Genomic DNA, 22,131 nt, shown 5'->3' with positions numbered 1-22,131 from the left:
GTAGATTTATAAGCATTTTGTTCTCCTGAACTCAGTTTCTGAGGGTAGCAGATAAAATGTATTCTGCTGCAGTGTAAATGCACGACTCACACCCTCTTTATCAGACATAAGGTCATTGCAACCTGCTACGGGAGAGCCGCACCAGTCTGTCTCCTCCCGCTGCTCAAGGCCGGTCCATTTACCCAGCCCTCAGAGAGCTCGACTAGAGCACAAAAGCATTACAACAAAAAGCCTGATAGGATGAAGATCTGGCTGCCCCACAGAGAGCATGAGAAGAGCGGAACGAAAAGACATACAGTTACTTGGAAAACCTTGGCCGGAGACCTTGAGAGAAAATGGCAGCTGTGAGGTATAATGGAAGATAATGGAGAGGTTTAGGGAAACATACTGCTTACTTACCCCAGCCGAGACACAGAAAGCGCTTCCGGATGAGCCTGGTCCGAACCTTTCCCGTCACTGCCATGTACGACTGCCAGGCTTCTGTGAGGACCCAGCAGAACGATGCCAGGAAGAAGAAGTGCAGAAAGGCTGTTGTCATGATGCAGACGCCCTATTGATACAAAAAAAAAAGAGGTGGGGGGGTCAGGAAAAGATATATTCATTGGTTGTGGATTAAAACAAGAGCATCACGTTTACAGAAATGCAGCTTACTAGCAAACCACAGCTCATATAAAAAGGGAGGTGCAGCTGTGGCACAACAGCTCTGCATAACAGGAACAAATGCAGACTCCATCAGGTTCCACTACAGATTCCTGTAAAGCAAAAGAAGCTCCCCGCAGATACACATCGATTACATCGATATGCCTTTATTTCCTTGAACTATTCTTGCAGCACCAACAGCATTTTGCATTGGCACCGTCTAGACCATCCACAGAAGCACTGTCCTGTGCCGTGAATGAGACGAAGCATCACTTTGAACTGCAGCAACAGAGGTGGCAATAGTAGTAAAGATCAGAGCCAGGCTAGCTGACACAGAAAGCCGTGGCGTAGCATTCCTCTGCACTAACCCTCATTAGTATGCTGGGGAACCCACCTGGAGGCATGTGAGCCAAGGTCAACTGTTTTACACAGAGAGGAGGGGAACAAACCACAACACTGCTTGAATGATACAGAAGGCACACGTCGGAGGCAGCAGATTGCACCGAGGCTTGACAATGTAGCGGCACTTTTCAGCTTCATTAGCTTGTCCATCTTTGTTCCACAGAGAGCCATCTCTAAATGGGATTGTTTGGAAGAGGATTAGAAATGAAGAAGTATCCTTAAGAATTTTGTCATTGCACGCTGACATTTGTGAGTGAGAGGAGATTAAGCTTTTCTTTCTTTTTCTTTTTTTTTAACTTCAGATTGTTTGCAGTGTGAAGCTGTGGTAATCTGTGTGATGCCGCGCAAAGAGGGAAAGATTGAAGTGTATCATCTCGTCCCAGGGCGTCCACACCATACTGTGAGATCTCCCATACACTTAACTTCCCCACTGAGAAAACCACACTAAATCCATTGATCCCCCGTAGAGTTCATGGGGTTCATACGAGACAATAATCCTGCATTACCCCATACCTAGGAAGTGGGAACTTCTGTTTACCTACACCCATGAGGGATATTAATTTCTGTACTGTAAACAAAATTCAGATGCATTCAGATGCAGTATGCATGTTATAATCCTTTTCTGTGTTTCTAGCATCTTTGAGACTTAAATGTAATTGGCAGGTTTGTTGTTTTCTACCTTCAAAGAAAATCAGTGTAAAATAAGATTATAATAAAATATAATCCTGCTTACACTGATAGGACACATTAAATATAAACTGTACTTTTATGGTTCAAAGTGGCAACAAAGGATAGTAATATAAAGACAGATTGTGGGCTACATTTACATTTTATCTTAACTATGGGCCAAACTTATTGAAATTGTATTGAAATACAACAATAATCACATTGGTGACAGGAAGACAATTCAGCTTTAGTGAAAGACTTAGTTTAACATACGGCGCTTTAGAGTTGCTGATGCTACAAAATGAAAGTATCAAAGAAACATATCAAACCAAAGCATGTGATGTTCCCAAGACACGCTGCCACTTGTTCATGTGGTATATACAGGTGTATACAGCTGTTTTTGTAGAAATGACACTCAATCTTCGCTATAAATCTTTGTTTGATAAGCTCTGAGTAAGAAATAGCATTAACTGTGCTAAATTATAGCTACGCATCTCCCACTTCTTAAACGTTTCTGACTTTTCATATGAATATATGAATCTAGTGACCTGAGCCTATCGCTGTGTTGTATCTTACATGAAAGGGAAAACAGCCATTTTACAAACTGATTTTCAGGTGAAGGAGGCCATAAGGGACAGGGAAGCTGTGTATACTGTCATATACAGTAGCTGTACCTCTTGTAGACTCACATCCAAAGCTAATTCTAGAGTTGCTGTTGCTCGTGCTGTACAAGGTGCTGAAAATAGAGCCTGCCTTGTTTCCTGGAAACAGGTCATATGCAGCCATTATGTTTCAAAGTTCACTTGGTTGCCTATACCATCTGATCTCATTAGTCCTTGAAAAAAAAACTGTGCATTTGAAAACAGAGAAAGGTACATTATGAGGACATTATGATAGCAGTGGTTGGACGTAGGCTGTCACACAAAAACGAGGTTGAAACCTAGAGTTCACGCTGCCCTTTGGAAAGGCAAATGCCGGGAGAAGCTGAGCGCACTGTGTCAGTATCCATGGAAACAGAGGAACTGAGGAAGGGACCACATTAAAACCTTGCAGAGCTGATAGACGTGGAGGTAAGATTAGGGGGCGATGGGATATACTTCAAGCCAGTTCAGTGATGGCAGTTTAAGGTCAGGAAGAGGAAATTTGAAGAATTTCTTACTGTGGCCTGACTAAACTCTAACTAAAAGGTCTGGGCCGAGCCTCAGCACTCTCTTCGATATTAAGAATTGAAAGTTAATTGCTATGAACTGTTGCACACTCTGCTTCATAATGCCACGGCGGCGGCCGCTGGAATTAAAAGAAAAAAAGGGAGCAGGGACATCTCATTGATGTGAAACATAAAAAGAGATTTCAGTTTTGCTGAGAACACCTTCTTCATAAATGGATTAAACTAATTTTGACTTGGCAATTAAATTATTTTTCCTCAGAGCCCCAGGTATTTGCCAGTCACTATTCATTATTTACTTATTTAGAGATTCATTAATTGGTTGTATAAGAATGCAGCAAACTTCAGTTAATACATTACTTTTGTCTTCCCAACTATTCTGAATCAGTGTGGGAGGAGGAGGCTGAGGCAACAAGTGCCCCAGTGCTTTATACAGCAGGTGCTTGGGTGGAGGACAATAAAACTTCAAACAACAAAGTGGTGGTGGTGGTGGTGGTGGTGGCAAAGTGTTGTTGAACCATGGAGGAACACTGAGCGAAATGCATCGACTTTGCACGCCACAGTCAGAGAATAGCTACTTCTGCTTCCTGTTCTATGGATGTGCCTCACACCAACCTGAAGTGAACTCCTATTTATGAGACTTCTGCCTACTTTACTGCAATATGTAACACTCTTAAGACTCTGAACAATGCATACATTATTCTGCTGAACCTTTGTTCAGCAGAATAATAACCAGAGGATTCCTGCTGTTATACAGTCACTGCCAATGTGCTGGGAAAAAAAGAATCCAACAATCATTTAGTTACAAAGTTTAACCTTTTCCTTGAAACCTCCTGATATTTAGTATAAAAAAATATCATGTTCTTTGTTTTCCTAAAACTCAAAATCCTCAGAACTTGTGATTTTCAGATTGGTTTACCATTTCTACTTCAATCACCAAATAATGTTACAGCTGAAAACATATGAAAGGGCTGAATTTACTAATATCATGGCAATGATTGAGTATATTTAATTTAAACTGAGACTTTTCAAGTTCTCAATAATAATAATAGGAATATTAGACATGACATTTCTAGTTCATCGGGAAGTCTGGGTGCCCAAAAATCAAAGCAGATAAAGTGTACAAAGTTGTTTTTATTCCAGTGTTTGTCTTAAGAAGAACTGTGTCAGCTCACAATGCTTAGCCCTGATCAGATCTAACTGTCCTGAGAGGACAGGCTGACACACAGTAGACCTTGAATACCTTGACCCCCCCCCCTGCCCAGACACTCAGTATGTTTTTACTCATTACAGGATGAACATTTTACAGGAATATCCTCCCTAACACCAAGACTCCCTGATTCTACTTTTCCTGGCAAAACCAACGGTGTCTGCTTCTTTTTGTTTGTCTCCTTTCCATAAACTAAGATGAACGATGACAGAGGACAAAGGAAAAGCACAGACGGGCAAAGGTGACTCACTGGCTTCCTGTTCCAAGAGGACACCTCCACGGCAAAGAGATGATTTCTATTAGACGATGAGCAACTCTGAATCCACAAACAGTGCAGCCAATTATATGCACTTCTTACAAGAGTTGGAGGAAAAACAAGTGAGGCAGTGTCAGGCAGCATGGCAATTAAACCCACACAGGGGCTATGTTTTCTCCTCCTGCTGGCCTACCACTCAAACATTGGGTTCTACAGTATGTCTGATCAAACAGATGAAATATTTCTCAAATATTATGACTACAGGAAAGACACATTCAAGACACAGCATAGGGGCGACAGTAATAAATTCATTGTCTTGGATGTTTTATACATAACACCATGGAGACCAACAAGACAAATGCAGCTCACTATCTTGACTAGACCAAGAACAGTGTACTTTCCTACTGATGATGATAAGACTTGGAAAGAGCTGGTTTGCTTTCAAAGTGTCTGATTAAAGCTTTAAAATTGGGTTCTTGAGACCCTCAGAAGCAAAAAGACAAAATTCTGGTTTAGCTTTTTGAACATCTTACAGTATAATTAAAATGAATTCTCTTTTCATTTTTAAACTAATATAATTGTGTGCACTTTTCATACATCCACTTTAGAAATAAAAGTAATTACTTTTAACTTTTGATTTTTATATTTACTTGCTCATGAAGAATAGAAAAAAAAAAGTTGTGTGTTACTGAGGCAATATCTTATCTTCCTATATTTTAAGCACTCAGTACTGTAGAACTGAATAATTAATTAAACCTGCATTCATTGATTTTTTGACCCCTTGGGGACAATCCAACAAACTATAAACACAATACTGACGTACTGAAAAATTTATATGGTGAACTTGCCAGCAAACAGTTGCCTAATTACATATCCAACAGATGCAGAGCCATATTAGCATTTATTTGAAATAATGTTTCTAGCCACCTCAGAAATATTCACTCTCCTTTTAGCTCTGTTTAAGGTCTCCACCCACTCCTGAGGGAAATATTGTCTCTTTAGCAGCTAAATGCTCCACTATGTTTATCAGCTAACTTTTATCTCATGCTGGGTAGGTAGAAGGCACATCAGACAAGATACCATCATTAAAAACAGTTGCTCGTTGCTGCTGCTGGCAACAAGGTTGACGAGAACCACCAGAGTGAACCAAAACAACAAATTTGCATGGTGTAAAACCAAAACAATGAGCTAAAAGATGCTAAAATGCTCAGTATATCTGAGGGGGAACTGCTGAGTTGGGAGATAATTCTCTGTGGGTTCATCACCATGGCCGACCTCTTTCACTTAACACAGTTATTTGATCCATTGTTAAAATGAAAATATTTATAAGTGCAGCTTTAATGTTCAGTATAATTACAATGTTGGCCCCATTACCAATAAATTAGTCAGTGCTGCTTTAATTTGGCACCCGGTGAGTCAGTCAAGGTTTGTTGAGTCACTCTGAGAGACACTGAAATGACATCCTCAGTATGTCAGTGGATTTTCTAAAAACCACATAATCTCTCTGCAGATTTCAGAGACAGATATCCTATTAGAAGCATGCCGAGTGAGCATTCCACGTTAAGTGGTGGTCCTCATAATCAAGACAGGAGATGACTGGAGCCCTGATTAAATCTGACAAGGCTTCAAATCAGCTCAGCTTTAAAAATGCCCTAAAGCTTTGTGCATTCATAGTCTTGCTTACTACTCTGTGCCAATTTTTATGTAATTAAAGAGGTCTGCATAATATTAACCAATATCAGTATCTCGTCAATGGTCAAAGTTAGTACATTTTGTACACATTTAATCTATAGTATCAGCACAAACCAGACATTGTAGGTTTACAAAACGCAGTTCATACAATTTTTCGTTTCGTTCACTCATTCATTACTCGTGATTCAATTTTCACTGGACATAGGAAAATTAATAGGAGGAAGCATTTTGATTTATGAGTAGGGTCTGGTCCAATATGAGCCCCAACTGCTGGTAGGCCCATCTGCTCCCAGAGCAAGTCATATCTATAAGCACAGTGTAAGTAGCCATGTTGTACAGCACCAACAAATGCATTTCTAATGATGGAATACCCCAGACATATAATTTTGCAAGCGCTTTAAAAGATTTTTGGCACGGTCTTTACATGAGCTGTTCAACTCAAAAACACTAAAGAGAATAGATTAATTTAGTAGCACTGGGACATAAAAAACAGCGTGCTCCTTGCAAAAGGTAAAGGTATATTGAGAATATGGTTACACAATAAATGTCTATGTAATTGGACAATGTGTCATTCTCTAGTGCTGCCAAATGACTGAGAAGTGCATCTGTGTGGGCAGCTTGTAAATCCCAACCACTGTTTGCCAAACAATCTTTTACATTAGCCACTTGTTTACTGGCTAGTTGCGAAGCCAGAGAGAGGAAGTGATACATATTTATTGGAAGCAGTCCTTCGTCAACTACGGCAGTTGTCCTGTTTCAATCCCGCTTTCTTGATCTGAACTTCAGCTGTCATTGACATCTGAACACAAAACGTTTCACATCCCTCTGTGATGGCTTTGAGTCATTTCAGTAATGCACGCTGCACAGCAAATCTCAGTACGAGATGTGCTTTTATCCTGCAACTGAACTTTTAAGCCACACTTTATTGTCACCATCACCATCCATTCGAGGACGGGGGGACAACACAATAACTTCATTAGTCTCTGATTGACCGGTGCATGATGTCTCCTGCTGTGCATTATGTCTGCCTTCCTGCCCCTACGCCGCCGAATCTCCTTGACTGCCAAATGCCTATTCTGACTTGTTAATGATTGCAGTGCTTCACGTTTTAACCACAGCAATGGAGCTAGAATCAGTATTTCATCTCAAAGTGATCTGACTATACTTTTTTAGTTCTTTTTTTCTCTCTCTTTTTTTTTTAAAGTTTTCTTTATGGCACCATCCTTTTAATTGCAATTGAAGATCATCGCTGTCCCAGTGCCAACAGATTGGGGTTGTCTCAAGTTTACCAGAGGACAATGAAACACCTGAGTAAAGACCGATGGTCCTGAGCCAATGCAGAGTAGAGTTACATCTTAAAGAGGCATTAGAAACACTTTATTTTCCATTTGGATGAAATATGAAAGGCTTCTTAGTGCAAGACCAAAAAGTAAATGAGTAATTAGTTTGAAAGAGGCTATAATCTAACTGTTATATTCTTGTTTTTGTGCTCTCAATGACAGAGCTACCATCTGGCACACAAAAGGCACTTTTTTGTAGCTTAAACGTCTGGTGAATGAAGAATTAGACTCACTATTGATTCAAATCTAATCCTTTTCAAAATAAGAGAACAAAGTTGACTTGCATTTCAAAAATTGATAGGGAACAGGTGAATACGATTTGAGTTTCTACTGTTACTTAGATTTTAAAATCAAGAAGAGGAATGCCACAATGTTCTGTATGATTCACTGTACCACCGTATAGCTGTCACAAGACATTTTATACATTACAATACAAACCTTAAGATCTCAGAGAAATGATCACAAAAATAAAGAGCGCTGAGCTTATTCAAGGCCACAGAGAAGCGTCTCTTGGATCTTTCCACTATTATATTATCTTGAGACTGCATTGAATAAATCCTTAAATGGGACTTACCACATTGTGGGTCTGCGTTTGTCCAACAAGGATCAGGATGTTTGAGCAGATTATAGATAAGCAGAAGTTGAGCAGGATGATGGAGCGTTCAGAGCGAATATACCTAAAGACAACAACAATGATGAAAGTAAACAAATCAGTGTTCTTTTCTAGCTAGAAACTCTTGACTGTTACTACATGATTGAAGAAATAAGATGTTACAAATGCACAAACTTAACAAAATCATCACGTGGTTGAAGCTTATGCACTCAAAGTGTTGCAGTTACCTCCATAGCACAGCGTAGATCACTGCCAACGTAATCAAAGCGAGGCAAGACAGACCACAGCCAACTATCAATGTCACAGATGGGACCCCTGAGTACTCCATGGTCTGTGGAGGAGACAGAGCAAGGCAAACGCAGTCAGTGGGAGGCTGGATGTGGTTCATGCAGGACAGTAAATCCTTATTGTTGCCCAGAGAGGGAACCAATCTGAATACTCCACAGTGGGTTCCTTAATGTACTGTGAGGTTTGAGGTGTGTGCGTGGGCTTGAAGGTTGTTTAGGCACATGCCCAAAAACTTTCCATCTATCTGCACTGGAAATCATATTGCAAAACAGTGAAGGTTGAGGCAAAGACATTAAAATCTGAGGCTCAGCTGTGTCAAAATATATGTATATTTTGTTTGATTCTGTCTTCATTTTGTTTAGTTTTTTCCCTGTCACGTTTGAAATCATGTTAGCCGGCCAATCATAGGCCTACAGTTTGGAGCTACCTTTGGACATACTGTACACTCATGATGTTTCAGACAGCACATGTACTTGTCTTGAATGAATCATTACCCAAAAAAAAAAAAAAATGCACTTTTATGTCCAAATTACTGTTTGTGCTGTCCATGTCATTGCATGAATGCTTCAGGCCTGATAGAGACTAATACAATAGATTTATTTGTTTTAATCTCAATTCCTACTGTGTAGCCTACTAATGCAGAGGCCACAGTGTAAGTACTGTACGTTCTCCATGTTAATTACTTTATCTTCTAACGAAATTACAGGCTTCTGTTTCCTTTACAGGAGTCTAATTTCAGCACAGGAGAATGAAAACATGGTTTTAAAAATCTCACCTACAGAATCAGCTTTGTTGTTTTTTTTTTTCTAATTTCAGAAAAGAAAATGTAACATAAAAATGTGAAACTTTTATCTTTAATCTCACACCGTAATGTGCATTTGATTGATGAGGAGAGACATGGGCACACAAGCATTAGCAAGCACACACCCTCGCGCGCGCACGCGCGCGCACAGAGTTATCTAAATCTATGTGCAAACTAGGAAATATCCCCCACAATCTCCCTTTACCGCTGAATTACTGTTTAACGGGATTAGCACACCAAAGATTCAATTTCAGTTCGCACCAGCACACACACACACACACACACACACACTCGCGCGCACACACACACACAAACACACACACACACTCACACACACACACACACACAGACAGCGTTTCTCCTTTACATTAGCCTATAAAACACACAATGAATAACAAATCAATAGCCTACTTACTATTTCTCTTGGTTGCTGAGCCAAAATGGCGAAGGTAGATACACGATCACATAAGCATTTTGTATGGGATGCATCTGTAAGCACCGTTTTACATCCTTTTGTGGACCAGGCTCCCCAAGAATCGTTCCTGCAAGCAGAAGGCAGAGGCAATTAGAGGTTTAATTCCAGTGGTGGCACGACTTCACAGGACTTATCGACATCGCGTCGGGTTTTTTATTAAATTATTAATTCGGATCGAGAGCTATGGAGACCTATAGACTGTTACATTAAATAAAATAATAATAATATATATATATAAAGGCGAATAGACACATCGACGCGGATCTTGTGTGGCTATACGAGCAGTATTTCAGCTGGAGCAGATAGAGAGGCAGAGACACGGAGGAGGAGGGGAGGGGGGAGGACGCACGGAGCTGGAGCTGTCCAAGCAGACCGGTGCTGATTGATTCGCTATACGCAGATAAATACCAACAACTGATAGCAAAACACCATTATTATTATTATTCCCCCACACTGCATAGAGATAAGAGCGTTTCATATTTACCTGCTTGTCTTTCTGCGTGATTTTCTATTCCTCTAGATATTTTCCAAACGTCTGTATTCCTTTTTTTTTTTTTAAATCCTCTCAATGCCCCTGTTATCCTGTCTTTTTTTCCTTTTCGGTTGATTTTTTCCCCCCCTCTGCTGTTTTAATTAGCAGCTTTTGAATGCTTCCTTAGGGGGATTTTCACCCTGGAAACGGTGGACAGCATCAGACTGATACTCTGTTCCTCTCTGCTGGCGTGAGAGGGGGAGGTTGATACAATGAGAAAATAAACGCGCGCTGTCGCAGCGTCTGTTTATTCGGCTGCAGGTCTAATGGTATAACGGGAATAAATGTTTTTTGTGGACGATTCCTGAAAGTCATTTTTTTTTTTGTTTAACACGAAAGTTGTCTCTCCTCGGCGCGGAACGCTTTAGAATAAAGAAAGACTGCAGAACTAATACCACCCCGCGGAAGCAGCGTAAATGGTTGCAGCCAGTCCCCACTTCACACCACTAGTAGGTGAAATGAAAGGAGCGTCTCTCTTCCATTTGTCATTCGCCCCCACTCGTTTCTAATCTTCAGAAGAAGAAAAAAAAATCATCCTCATTGATTAAATATCCCTCGTGAAAACTTTATTGACAACCCAAATCTGAACAGGACTGTGGTCAGAGTAGCCCCACAGCCTTTGCCGCAACACATAATATGATATTAAGATTCGTGTCACAGACGCTCAAGCAAACACCTGTTGTACTGCAAGACACCTTTCTGTCTTTTCACTATACAGAATCCTACTCATAACATGACAACTGTAGAACAGGACTCATAGCACTGATTTAGAGACAGTACAAAGCACACTGTGGCTGCTGATTTGTGTGCCAAGTGGCCTCTGCTGCGTGAGGCAATCCTGCTTTGTCATTTGATCAATATGGCAGCAATATTTATCATTCCTGGAAGGGACTGTTGGAGCCAGTTGCAAATTTCAACCCAGGACCACTACTCTGGGCTGTCTGTGCACAGCAATAAAACAATAAAAGAGCCTTCACCCACCCCCACCCCTTCCACCCCACCCATCTCTTCTTTTCTTAAATGGGTTGTGACTGTTTTGTGCAAACAACTGACGCATGTTTTTGCTTTGCCCCCAGACTGCACACATACGCCCAGCAGAAAAAAAGAAAATCACAATAAGTGGTTTATAAACTGGAAAAACTAAATGCAGTGAACAGCAACAGTGTTAAAACAGCCTTTAACAGATAGTAATTATAAAAGACAACTGTGTGAAGCCCATTCACCCCAATGGCAGTGGAGAAAAAGCCTAAGAGGAGAAACAGCTGGACTTCTAAAGGATGTGTTAAAGGTCTATCAGAACATAAAGGATGTACCATCCTGCTAACTGAAAAAAATCAAGGATTTCTTCAGTGGCTTCTTAAAGGAGGGTTCAAACACTGACATTTCAAGATAATAAATAAAAGCGAAGTCTGTGGCGATGTTCTTTGACAGGTCCTAATAGGTGTAACATTATTGAGATGCACTGAATAATATGAAAAAAACAGAGACTCCCGAGAACCTTGACTATTGACTTGAAGGGCACAGTAACATTAGAAACGTTCTAAGACACTTTATGTTTGAAGATAATTGAATTTCTAGAAGCCAAATAAGAGCGCGATATAGACTGAAAACAACCTCTCTGGCAATCACCGGGGTGGCTAAAGTGAGGCGCCTGTGGGCACAATAAGAACTTCGTTTTAATACCACAATAGGAGCCGTGCATAGTTAACTGGGAAAAGACAGTTAACATAAAGCTTTACATGAGTATCATGTAACCTCCAGTCACTGACAAAAAAAAAAAACATGTCGCTGACAGGAGCATCAAAGGACTTGTTGGACTTCATTTCTGTTTGTAGCTACACCTGCTTCAGGGGCAGGACATTGTGCAAAATTAAGCTTCACTTTAAATTTTATTTTCTGCAGCTTTGAGATCAGTGTTGGTTTCTTAAACAACCACCATGGACGAGCCCAGTGAGAAGTTGAAGACTGCCTCAAAAGTAGCTATTGAGGAGATTGTACATGATGGAAAACAACATTGTAATGTGGTTTGGGCTAAAAGCACAGACAAAGACCGGCCATGATGAAGTCGCTGGGAAACCAACCATCAGCATCACACCCTTCACATATCTCCCTACTTGAGATCACCCTTTGAGTTTGGTGCCGCTGCACTCTAAAAACCTGACTGTCACATTCAGAAGCAAACCCTCTCTCCGATCCACGCTTCCGTGCGATATGATAGATTGATGCCTCTACTTCTCAATAACTTTTGGGATGAATCCACCGCTTCCCCCCGGTGAGGACTCAATCCTCGACATGATCTGTTTCTAACTTTTGACTTGCTAGATGTTTTGCCTCTCTTTTGTGCCAGTGGGAGAAGCTGACAGGAGAACATCCCTGACTGGGGATTTATGTATGCCACGTTTGATGTGTTGTCTGACCTTATCGGAGCTTGGTGGCCCCCAGAATATAAAATGTCCCCGAGAGAAAGTGTCAGTGCTGATGTTAAGCACAGTGAGACTGATGACATGACATTCGTCACATACCCTTTGTTGACCACTTTCCATCCTCGCAGTGATGTTTTGACAACTGTGCGTTAAAACTTTCCAGGATTTGAAATTGTGACAGAATTTGATCGCGCTCCAATTTTTAACATATTTAGGTGTCGAGACACAAGATAAGTGACAGTAGAGTGACATGAAAAGTCAACAAAGCTTGAGGCTCATGCAGTATTTAAACCGTGGCGTCTAACTGAAACAGAGAGACAGACAGTTGCTAAAAACTCCAATTAGGTTTGTGCTGCTTGCTGAACTTTGACACATTGAGTTTCTCCTGCCACAGAGATCTTATTACTAAACCCATAACTTATTCACATCTCCAAGCAGTGCACTTTAGAATAGATGGTGCAGCTTTATAGACTAAAGGTCCAGACAAGGCTGCAGTCTTTTAGCTTGTGTTGTTCTCACATTGTCAGTCATTTAAAGCATATGAGACTGCTTTGCTCACCATATATTTTTTTTTCCAGGGATGTGGGATAACCATCCAAAAACCTCTTTAAATCCCTTGCATGCCCACATTAGATTAACCAGACACTGGGCCGGGGGCTTTAAGGGTGCCTAAGGTGATGCATTTTAGGCAATTTTATACACACTTGAAAGACTGACACTCAATGAGGAGGGTGGAGGCAATGCTGGGAAAATCTGCCATCCATCTTGGGTTTGTTGATGACGGGCAATTTTTTATATCAGCTTGTGAGCCACACTGTGTGTGTGTGTGTGTGTGTGTGTGTGTGTGTGTGCGCGTGTGCGTGTGTGTGTGTTAACTCAATGAAAAGAAAAATGAGTGCATATTTTTATGCAGCAAGGAAAATCTTATTGATCCCGAGTGGGACAAAAAGACAAGTAAAAGAACAGAGGATGAGAGGATGTGAATAACTCTACACGAGCACACAGAGTCAAGGTATCATGTCCCTGCTAATATTATTTGTGCTTATTATCACCATAGCTGTATCCACTTTAACATAACTTACATTTATTGTCATGTCATCTATTGTAAAGTAATGTATAAATACATCAGTTAGGCCAAACAGAATCACGTCACTCAGAGCTGCTCACTGCATGTAGTCCATCAGATCCAGATCATGTACTGTCTCAGGGTTTGCATGTGATTTACCCCAACTCAGATCCTGTGCCCACTCGCACACACACAAGCACAGCAATACCTCCTGCTGTCAGCTAATGCATGGTTAGAGTCCTCATCAGCCCATCACGAGTCCTTGCTGCACCAAAGCTTAGAATTACCGTAAACATCGACCACATCGTGACTTCTTCTGCCTGCCGACGTCCCTTTATAGTATATAGAGATCACTGCTGAGCAGACGACCCAAGAGGTCTCAGGCAAAACCAGGAGTGCTTTAATTTCATTATAAATTCCACCAGAAATAAAGAGTGCAGCACTCTCACCGTTATCTTCTCCCCATCTGCAGCGTGGACAGTTTCCATTCTAAATCAATCTAACAAAACAACAAAAATATCTCTCCACATGGGTCCCCGGTACCGAATGTGATCAAGTGCGAGAGTCTGTGGAGCAAATGCGTCTGTTTGAGCATCTATGACGTGAAAAAGTTTGACAACGGCTGATCTCAGAAATGGAAATGTCACAGAAGCTTGACGTCAAAGGAGGAAACCATTAGAGAGCACTTTGAACAGAATTAGAAAGATGGAAAATCAAACACAACTTCAAGCGAAAGATAAAGCTGGAGATGGAAATTCTGAGCCCTCAGAATATTGGGTACATCAGAGGCTGCAGGTGCATTTACTGTTTACACAACTCGTCAAAACTTCTTGAGTCGCTTTAAAGTTAAGGAGATTAAAAGGATCAAAGTGGAGACAATGTGAATTAAACTTTACATACACAACATCAAAATGACAGCAATATTTATCTCTTATGAATAAAATATACCTCTCTCTTTTAACAGCGTAACTTTAACTTTCTGTAATGTTTATACTGTTAGCTACACCAATGTACTACATTAGAGAGCGAGACCTGTCGATGGTAGAGTCTTGTTTCTGGTCAAACTAGGACCCAAGTGATGGAGAACCATAACAGAGGTTCCTCTTGGTTCTCAAGCTTTGCCTCAGTCGAGAATGTTGAGAGCTGCTTGTTTGGCTCAAATCCAGGATCTCCAGATGTTCGTAGAAACTAAAGCTGCAACAGCTGCTTTTCATACCTTGGCACGTAAATAATTAATAGGCTTTGATTCCACAGGAAACAGAGTGTTCCTGGGAAATTCACGGTATGAATTGTTTAGCACTAATTAATCTGAGATATAACTACTGTACTGAGGTAAATCATTAAGGAAAGAAGATCCACATTTAACTACTCATTGGTTCAGGTAACTATATTTCTGTTGTCAAAGCTTTGAAAGTGTGTGTTTTGTTTTTAACCAGCAGGTTTTCTACCATCATAATTATTCTGAAATTATCTTTGAATAGATAATTCCATTATTGTCCGCTCATTTAAGATGGGTTTCAAATAGTGCTTGTATCATTTAAAACATAGCAATTAAACCCATCAATAAACTGCTTGGTGCTGCATGTTATGACAAGGTGTCTCCTATAGTTTTCATTTTATCAACTGAATTTAAAAAGAAGAAACATTTAACTCTCTGGGCTGAGTTTCAGCACATTGTTTCCCACTGCAGTTGTGGCAAATGTATCACAAGTCTGGCCATAAAGACAGTAGTCTGTTTGGTTATATGACAACGTTAAAAAGAAACTACATTTAATACTAAAAAGATCACTATAGTAATAATATAATTTATTACTTTCAGAGTGACTTGGAGAGGAAGCAAAAAACAGGGGGACATAAATCTGAAAAAAGTAGATGCAGCAGTCAGTAAAAACACTGTGTTTTAAATATGTTTTAAAGAAGAAGAAAGGTGCTGCTAATCCTGATGTGGCAAGTTGTTTCAGGATCTACAAGCTTTCTCTGATTAAGATTGTCCCTTTCAGTTTGATGTCAGGGACTCTGCCGGATAATCCAAGAGGGAACGCTAAAACATCTGTGATTAAAAAGTCAGAGAGGCACATATGGATTTCCATGTACTGCTTTGCCGAAGATTCTGAGGATTTTAAAGGCATCTAATTGCAGGGGAAAGCCAAAAGGCATGGAACTAGCGTGTAATGCCATTCTGTAATTTTCTTTTTTCTGCAAGTTTTAGTGGCAGTCTGGAATCACTAAAGAGCTCGAATTTACACAAGTGATCACTGAACTCAAAATGAGATTAATTAATCTTACCAAGCCATTTAAAGGACGATGAGTTTTAAGCTTAGACGGGCTGAAGAGTAGTCTGATTTTACCTCATGCTGGACTCGCACTGATAATAAATTTACAAGATAGGGTAAAACTGTTTAATATTTCTAATGAAATTTTAGGGAAGTACAGCACAAACCTGGTTCCTGCATTTTTGAGTAGACTGATAGATTCATTTCCCCAAATTTTCATTTTTGAGCTCAACAGGGAAGTTAACTGATCCAAAATCTCTGGGCTGCATTTCATTTCTTTCCCTTGGCACAGTGGTGGGATATTGGTCATTTCAGGCTTGTTTGATAGCTGAAAATATTGATATTTGAAAGAGTAATAAAAGTGTGTGCATCTGACCTGTTTACATTTGGTGCTGTGGAGATACAGCCTTGAAGAGTGAATAAAAAAAAAAAAGAGAGAGAGAGAGAGAGAGAGAATGATATTGGTTCTCTGGATGCTCCTTTGTTTTACTTTCCACAACACATGGAGAGTTGCATATCAGCGTGTTTATTTATGTCTTTGTTTATTTTCTTTGCTGCTTTAAAGGCAATCACTGAGCCAGGTGAGTAATTTTGCTTAGTTTGCTTGCAGAGAATAAATCAAGACAGCTTGAAGTAATTATCTTGTCAGGACTGATTTCTGTTTCAGTATTTAAAAAGAAAAATATTTTCTTTTTCTTCTTCTCCTTAACATTGCAAATGATCAGTGATGGAAGATTTTCTCAGATCCTTTACTTATGTAAAAGTACTGATCTCAAGGCATTTAAACATATCAAAAATAAAAGTACTCATAGAGAACGCCCTGTTCATAGATTACTATCATTATATGTAAAATGATTGGGTTATTACAGTGATGCATTAAAAAAATCAGCACCCTAATAAATGTTGTAGTTGGAGCTAACTACAGTACCTCAGTGAATGCACTTAGTAACTTTCCATCACTGCAAGTTATGATCTGAGTATAAAGATAATGTATATGATTATGTGAACCTCATAGTCTTAGTAAAAAGATTTAAATGTATATTGCCCAATTTTATGCCCATTAATTGTTTTTCTGAATTGTTATGCTGGCTTACTTTCCCTTAAAAAATGAATGAATTTTAATATATCAAATTATTCTCATTAAACCACTGTTTTAATTTAGTAGAAAATATAAAAAAAATATATTAAAAAAACATGAAAAACTCTTGCTGTCTCTTTTTTTTTTTGTTTCCAATCTCCGCTTTGCTTAAAATTCAAATAAAATAAAATAAAATAAAATAAAAACAATACATTTTTTCTAATTTTGCAGTTATTAAGATTTAATAGCACCTTATTATAAATGCACCCATTCGCTTCTCTCTGCATAGCAAAATATGGGACAGGCACAGAAAGCCACCATGCAAATGAAGAATGTATGGATTCTATCACAACAACAAGCTGTAGCTCGTGGTGATGAACAGCACGTCCTCTTCTCTTTAAACAGGTCGCCCCAGTTGCTTAAATACACAGACATATCACAACAGTTTTTCCCTTGTGTTGTCACATAAGAATATTTATGCCACCCCCTGTGGCGAAAGTAAAGCAGCAGAGACACAGGTGTGGCAGCTGTCTCAGCCTTACAGCTTCACTGTAGCTGCCTCCAGGGTTCAGTTCAGTATTCTCATGTTCTGTATCTGGACCACAACGACTCAGTGCAACGGGAAACACAGAGGACACAGTTCCCCCACTTGTGAACAACATTTTCATTCTGCTAATTGTTACAGCGAGCACTCTCATTTGGTTTGAGCCAACATGGCTGACAGATGGTGTATTACCCCCTCAATGAGTCCCTGAGAGTGGCTGCTATTCTGTAATAGGACGAGCCAACTGTTTGAAATGAACAAGATAATCATACCGCGGAGTCATTCGGCGGCGCTCTGATTGAAATGACTTAGTGTAAAGCAGGAAAAAAAAAATGCTGATATTAAACACTCGGTTTGTGAAAGTCAGAGAAAGAGAATGGAGCAGAGTTGTCCCAGTTGTATCTTTGCTGTTCAAAAATAGACCAGTTGCCCTCAAATACCATGATAGAGGACACACCATGCACACAATTCACATGCTGTTTCAAAGTTAGCTGTTCACCCACAGCTGCTGTTAGGTTTCCCACAAATGAAGCAAAACTGAAATCAAAAGTATTTCCAGTATCCTGTACTCATCCAACGCAAAATATACCCTAAATATATTTAGTGACAGTACCAATCCACCCATTTAAATACCAGACTGACCTTGAAGTTTAGTCAAATTTTTAAAGATTAAGATTTCGGTTCCGGTTACTAGAGGTAACAGAAAGTAGCTTTTAATAATACTGGTCCTCGAGTTCAAAAAAACACACATATGCAGGGAAGCGAACATGCCTTGAGCAGCTACTGTACTTTGTCAGAAAGGCAACAGAAGGGGAGCAAATCCTGTGTCTGTTTGCAGAGCACCCAAACCATGAGCTGAGAGGATTCACCACGTTCAACAATGTCATCTCACTCCAAATGTTTTCTTCCACATTAGCCCGCAGCACATGACGTGCAGGCATGCACCACCACTTGACTTCTGCATCAGTTCCAATACACACACATGCATTGTTTCCCGTGAATCCTTTGTGTATGAGTATGCAATTTGAATCCCACACATGAAAAGTGACAATTAAAACTACCATGCATCCAGAGACAATTACAGAACGTGAATACATTGAATGGCTATGGCTAAAAAAAAAAAGGCCATAAATTGTGTTGCAAATGGGGTTTACCATGATGAAAATTTTAAGGATTATAACTAGTAAATAATTCACAGCTATTATTCCTTTTTTAGTGTAATTAGTAAATAAAAATCACCTCCAGGCAAAAGCAGTGAACAGGCCTCAACGCAAAGCAGCTAGAAAAGTTAACTTTCTCTGGATGGAAATTCTCCAACAACTTTGGTTTTTATCAAGCGACACTATAACAAGAACATCTCTGTCAAATGTAAACCGTGCAAGAATAAAAATCCCTCCGCTGCAAACAAGGTGACATGGAAACACCTTAAACAGCATCACGACACCAAACTCTGCCAGCAAAACAAGCCCAACTTAAAACTCTATGCATGAAGCAGCAGGTCTCAGGAAAGCATTAAGTCGGTGTGTAAATGTGTAAGATGTGGACAGAATAATGAAAACATGTTACAATACAGCACTGTCGCCTCACAGCAAAAAGGTTCTGGGTTCAAATCCGGGCCAGGGCTTTTCTGTGTGGAGTTTGCATGTTCTCCTCCGTGCTTGCGTGGGTTCCCTCAAAAGAGTACTCCGGCTTCCTCCCACAGTGCAAAGACATGCAGATTAGGTTAATTGGCGACTCTAAATTGTCCATAGGTGTGAATATGAGTGTGAATGGTTGTTTGTCTCTATGTGTCAGCTCTGTGATAGACTGGCGATCAGGGTGTACCCCGCCTCTTACCCAAAGATGGCTGGGATTGGCTCCAGCATCCCCCCACCCCCAGTGACCCTTAAGAGGATAAGCAGTATAGAAAATGGATGGATGGATGTTACAATACAGTATAATGTGAACCATAATGCTTATAATGTTCACGGTCTTTAATTTTCTCCACGGTAAATTTTAAGGTTTTGGGTTGTACTATTGTTGTTGTGTGGTGTCTCTTTGCTAATGCAGTCTCCTTGTGTTTTTTCCTATGTCCCACACTCACTGGCACAAATGTCTCCATAACTGTGATATACAGGAGTGAACCTATGACTCACGAGTGACTCATATTAGGTTGAGAGTCTTGACGAAATCATGACGGCATATGCTGAAAACAGGAGCTCTGCATCTGCAGAACCTCACCAACACTGACTCAAAGACACTGAAGACACCGAAACACACCACAAACTGAGCTACCACAGGCTTAAATCAGCACGTGTGACAGTCTCAGCAAAACATAAACATCATGCAGCAGGATTCACAATATATGATTATAGCTTGGCTTTTGTAGAGAACTGCATCATCTCATAAGGTATTTCTATTATTTTTTCCACCAAATGAAAACGGTTTAATGCAAAATTTTGCCTTGCAGGTTTATTTTCTCCTGTTCTCTCTCAATCTCTCTCTCTCTCTCTCTCTCTCTCTCTCTCTCTCTCTCTCTCTCTCTCTCTCTCTCTCTCTCTCCCCAGCTTCTTTGCAGAGAGGCGTGTGAGAGAAACGTGTTATTCTGCTTCCTGAAGATGAAGGGAGGATGCACACTAACCCAATTTCAGAGGTGTAACAGCGACGTACCAGAATGAGTGGGTAATACTGAACACAATACTATTACCTTGACACTTAATAGAGTTTCTGAAAACACAAAAGTTACAAAAGTGAAAGCGCATGCCCACTTACATTATGGTGCTGTCCCACAGTGCGCAGTGAGGGTGCATTGTTCCCTGGAAGGAAAAGGACAAAATGTTTACCAGGTAAATTATGATGATAATTGATCATCATTATTATCACCATCATCATAAATCAACTGCATATTTGTCCTTCTGTGTAGGTCTTTGGAAAATGTGTTTCATGGATCACACAGGAAGCATAAATTGGAGCGTGTATTACACACACACACGCACACGCACACACACACACACACACACACACACACACACACACATTTGCTGACCCCTTCAGACTTCGATGCTCTTTATCTCCAAGATGAATAAAAAGGCCTGGATCAAAAAACAAAGGGATTGTCCTTGTAATTATCTGACTGACTGCAGTGCACTCTCCTGATACCGGGTGCTTGCAAATTAATTATCGAGCCAATTAACCACCATTGTGAGCTGGCTAATGGGAGGCGATACTGTATGTGCTCTGGTCATTGTCATACAACATTCAGTCAGTAGATGAAAACTCTTCTCGCAGCATTGAGAAGTGGGAACATGAAAAAACATGAAAGGCAATGTTCACATGTAAAAACATCTTATTTATTTGCTGATCAATGTGAAGATATCAGTTACTGTGATTAAAAATGACAGAGTGGCTGCGGTGCTTACATTTGCCAGGTGAGCCAGTTCGATCTCCAGGTGCGACTCGGTTGCCTTGGGCTCAGGTCTCACAGTCACTGCAATGACCTTGGAGTTCACAACTGTGTGGTTCCTAAGTGGAACAGAGAAGCCCAGACATGAGAAAACAATTCTAATTTCTCAAATGTCCCTGTCACACACTTTAATTGTCATCACTCTAAGGCAATGTAGTAAAGCAGAGGCTCCTGTTTTCCAGTGTTCAAAGCCTTAAACCTGATTTCACTTCAAACACCTGAAGACTCTTTTTTTAATGCTCTGTGAAGAGGCATTAACGGTGAGGGATTAGATTTAAGTGCAGAGTCAGTGAGACTTATGTGGGATCCATAAGGAAAGCTAGTATTAAAACCTGATTTGGGGTTTCTGAGAAGATTTTGTGCTCATATTTTGAATTGAAAGTTCCTCTCTGCTGGCTAATCTAATTATCTAAACTTCAGAGTGCAAGTTTTTCAAATTAATTTTTAAAGCAGACCGAGTATTAGTCTTAGGTATTTTCTCTTGTGCAGCTTGTGTTGAACGCTCACCCAGACATCACACTCTCAGTAACAGGAGGACTTAAAAAGCTGCCCATTAGACCTCAAAGCAGCTACACAGGATGTTTGTGAGGCGTTCGAAACATCCAAGCAGAGAAGAAAACAGAGAATACAAATCAAAGGCTCACCTGAACTGAATCAGATGTTTCTTTTGTGTCCTCCACTTTTGAAATCCAGAAAACCAGTATCAGGGTTTAATGTTATAGCCGATTGGTGTCCATAGTTATACTATATATATATATATATATATATATATAGTTGACAGAATGTTCTTATTAATAGAAGCTGAAATCCATGAGCACTTCCCACTAAAAAGAAAAATGTCAGCTACACCCTCCCCCCTCGTCCTACCAGCACCACTTGAGCCGAGAATATTTTTATCTGACTTTTTCGTATGGTACAAGTCGGCTTTCTGGACTTATTTTAAAATGGAAATCAATGGACTAAATGGATATGTTCTTTACTTCTTCGCTCAAAGTGCACCGAGAGACTTCTGACATTTGGCAAGAGAGACATTTTCTTTTTTGAAACTTTGCAAGCTTGAAATTTGGCAAATGGAAATGGGAGCTATTCTAGAGAGAGAGAGAGGGAGAGAGACAGAGAGAGAGAGCTTCTCTCCACATGTACACAGAGGGCTGATGCTCCACCTGTGACAGCTGGCCCGGGCCGGTCCTGGAATGACCGCTCTGTCCTTGGGACGTTTGTGCCA

General features: G+C 40.2%; 1 protein-coding gene across 1 annotated transcript in view; it reads right to left on the bottom strand.

Annotated features, from left to right (window-relative positions):
- adgrb3 (adhesion G protein-coupled receptor B3) overlaps positions 1 to 22,131 on the bottom strand; it is a 112,402-nt gene that overhangs the window by 11,328 nt on the left and 78,943 nt on the right. Inside the window, exons 15-20 of the mRNA XM_041049673.1 lie at positions 20,863 to 20,965; positions 20,216 to 20,259; positions 9,489 to 9,615; positions 8,211 to 8,314; positions 7,945 to 8,047; positions 400 to 550 (exon numbers count right to left, since the gene is read on the bottom strand). Of these exons, the coding sequence (XP_040905607.1) occupies positions 400 to 550; positions 7,945 to 8,047; positions 8,211 to 8,314; positions 9,489 to 9,615; positions 20,216 to 20,259; positions 20,863 to 20,965 (632 nt within the window). The remainder of the gene's footprint in view (positions 1 to 399; positions 551 to 7,944; positions 8,048 to 8,210; positions 8,315 to 9,488; positions 9,616 to 20,215; positions 20,260 to 20,862; positions 20,966 to 22,131) is intronic.

Source organism: Toxotes jaculatrix, chromosome 11, assembly GCF_017976425.1.
Source record: "Toxotes jaculatrix isolate fToxJac2 chromosome 11, fToxJac2.pri, whole genome shotgun sequence".
Taxonomy (NCBI): Eukaryota; Metazoa; Chordata; class Actinopteri; family Toxotidae; genus Toxotes; species Toxotes jaculatrix.
Note: the sequence above shows the minus strand (reverse complement) of the source record. Positions and strands in the feature narration are given on the sequence as shown.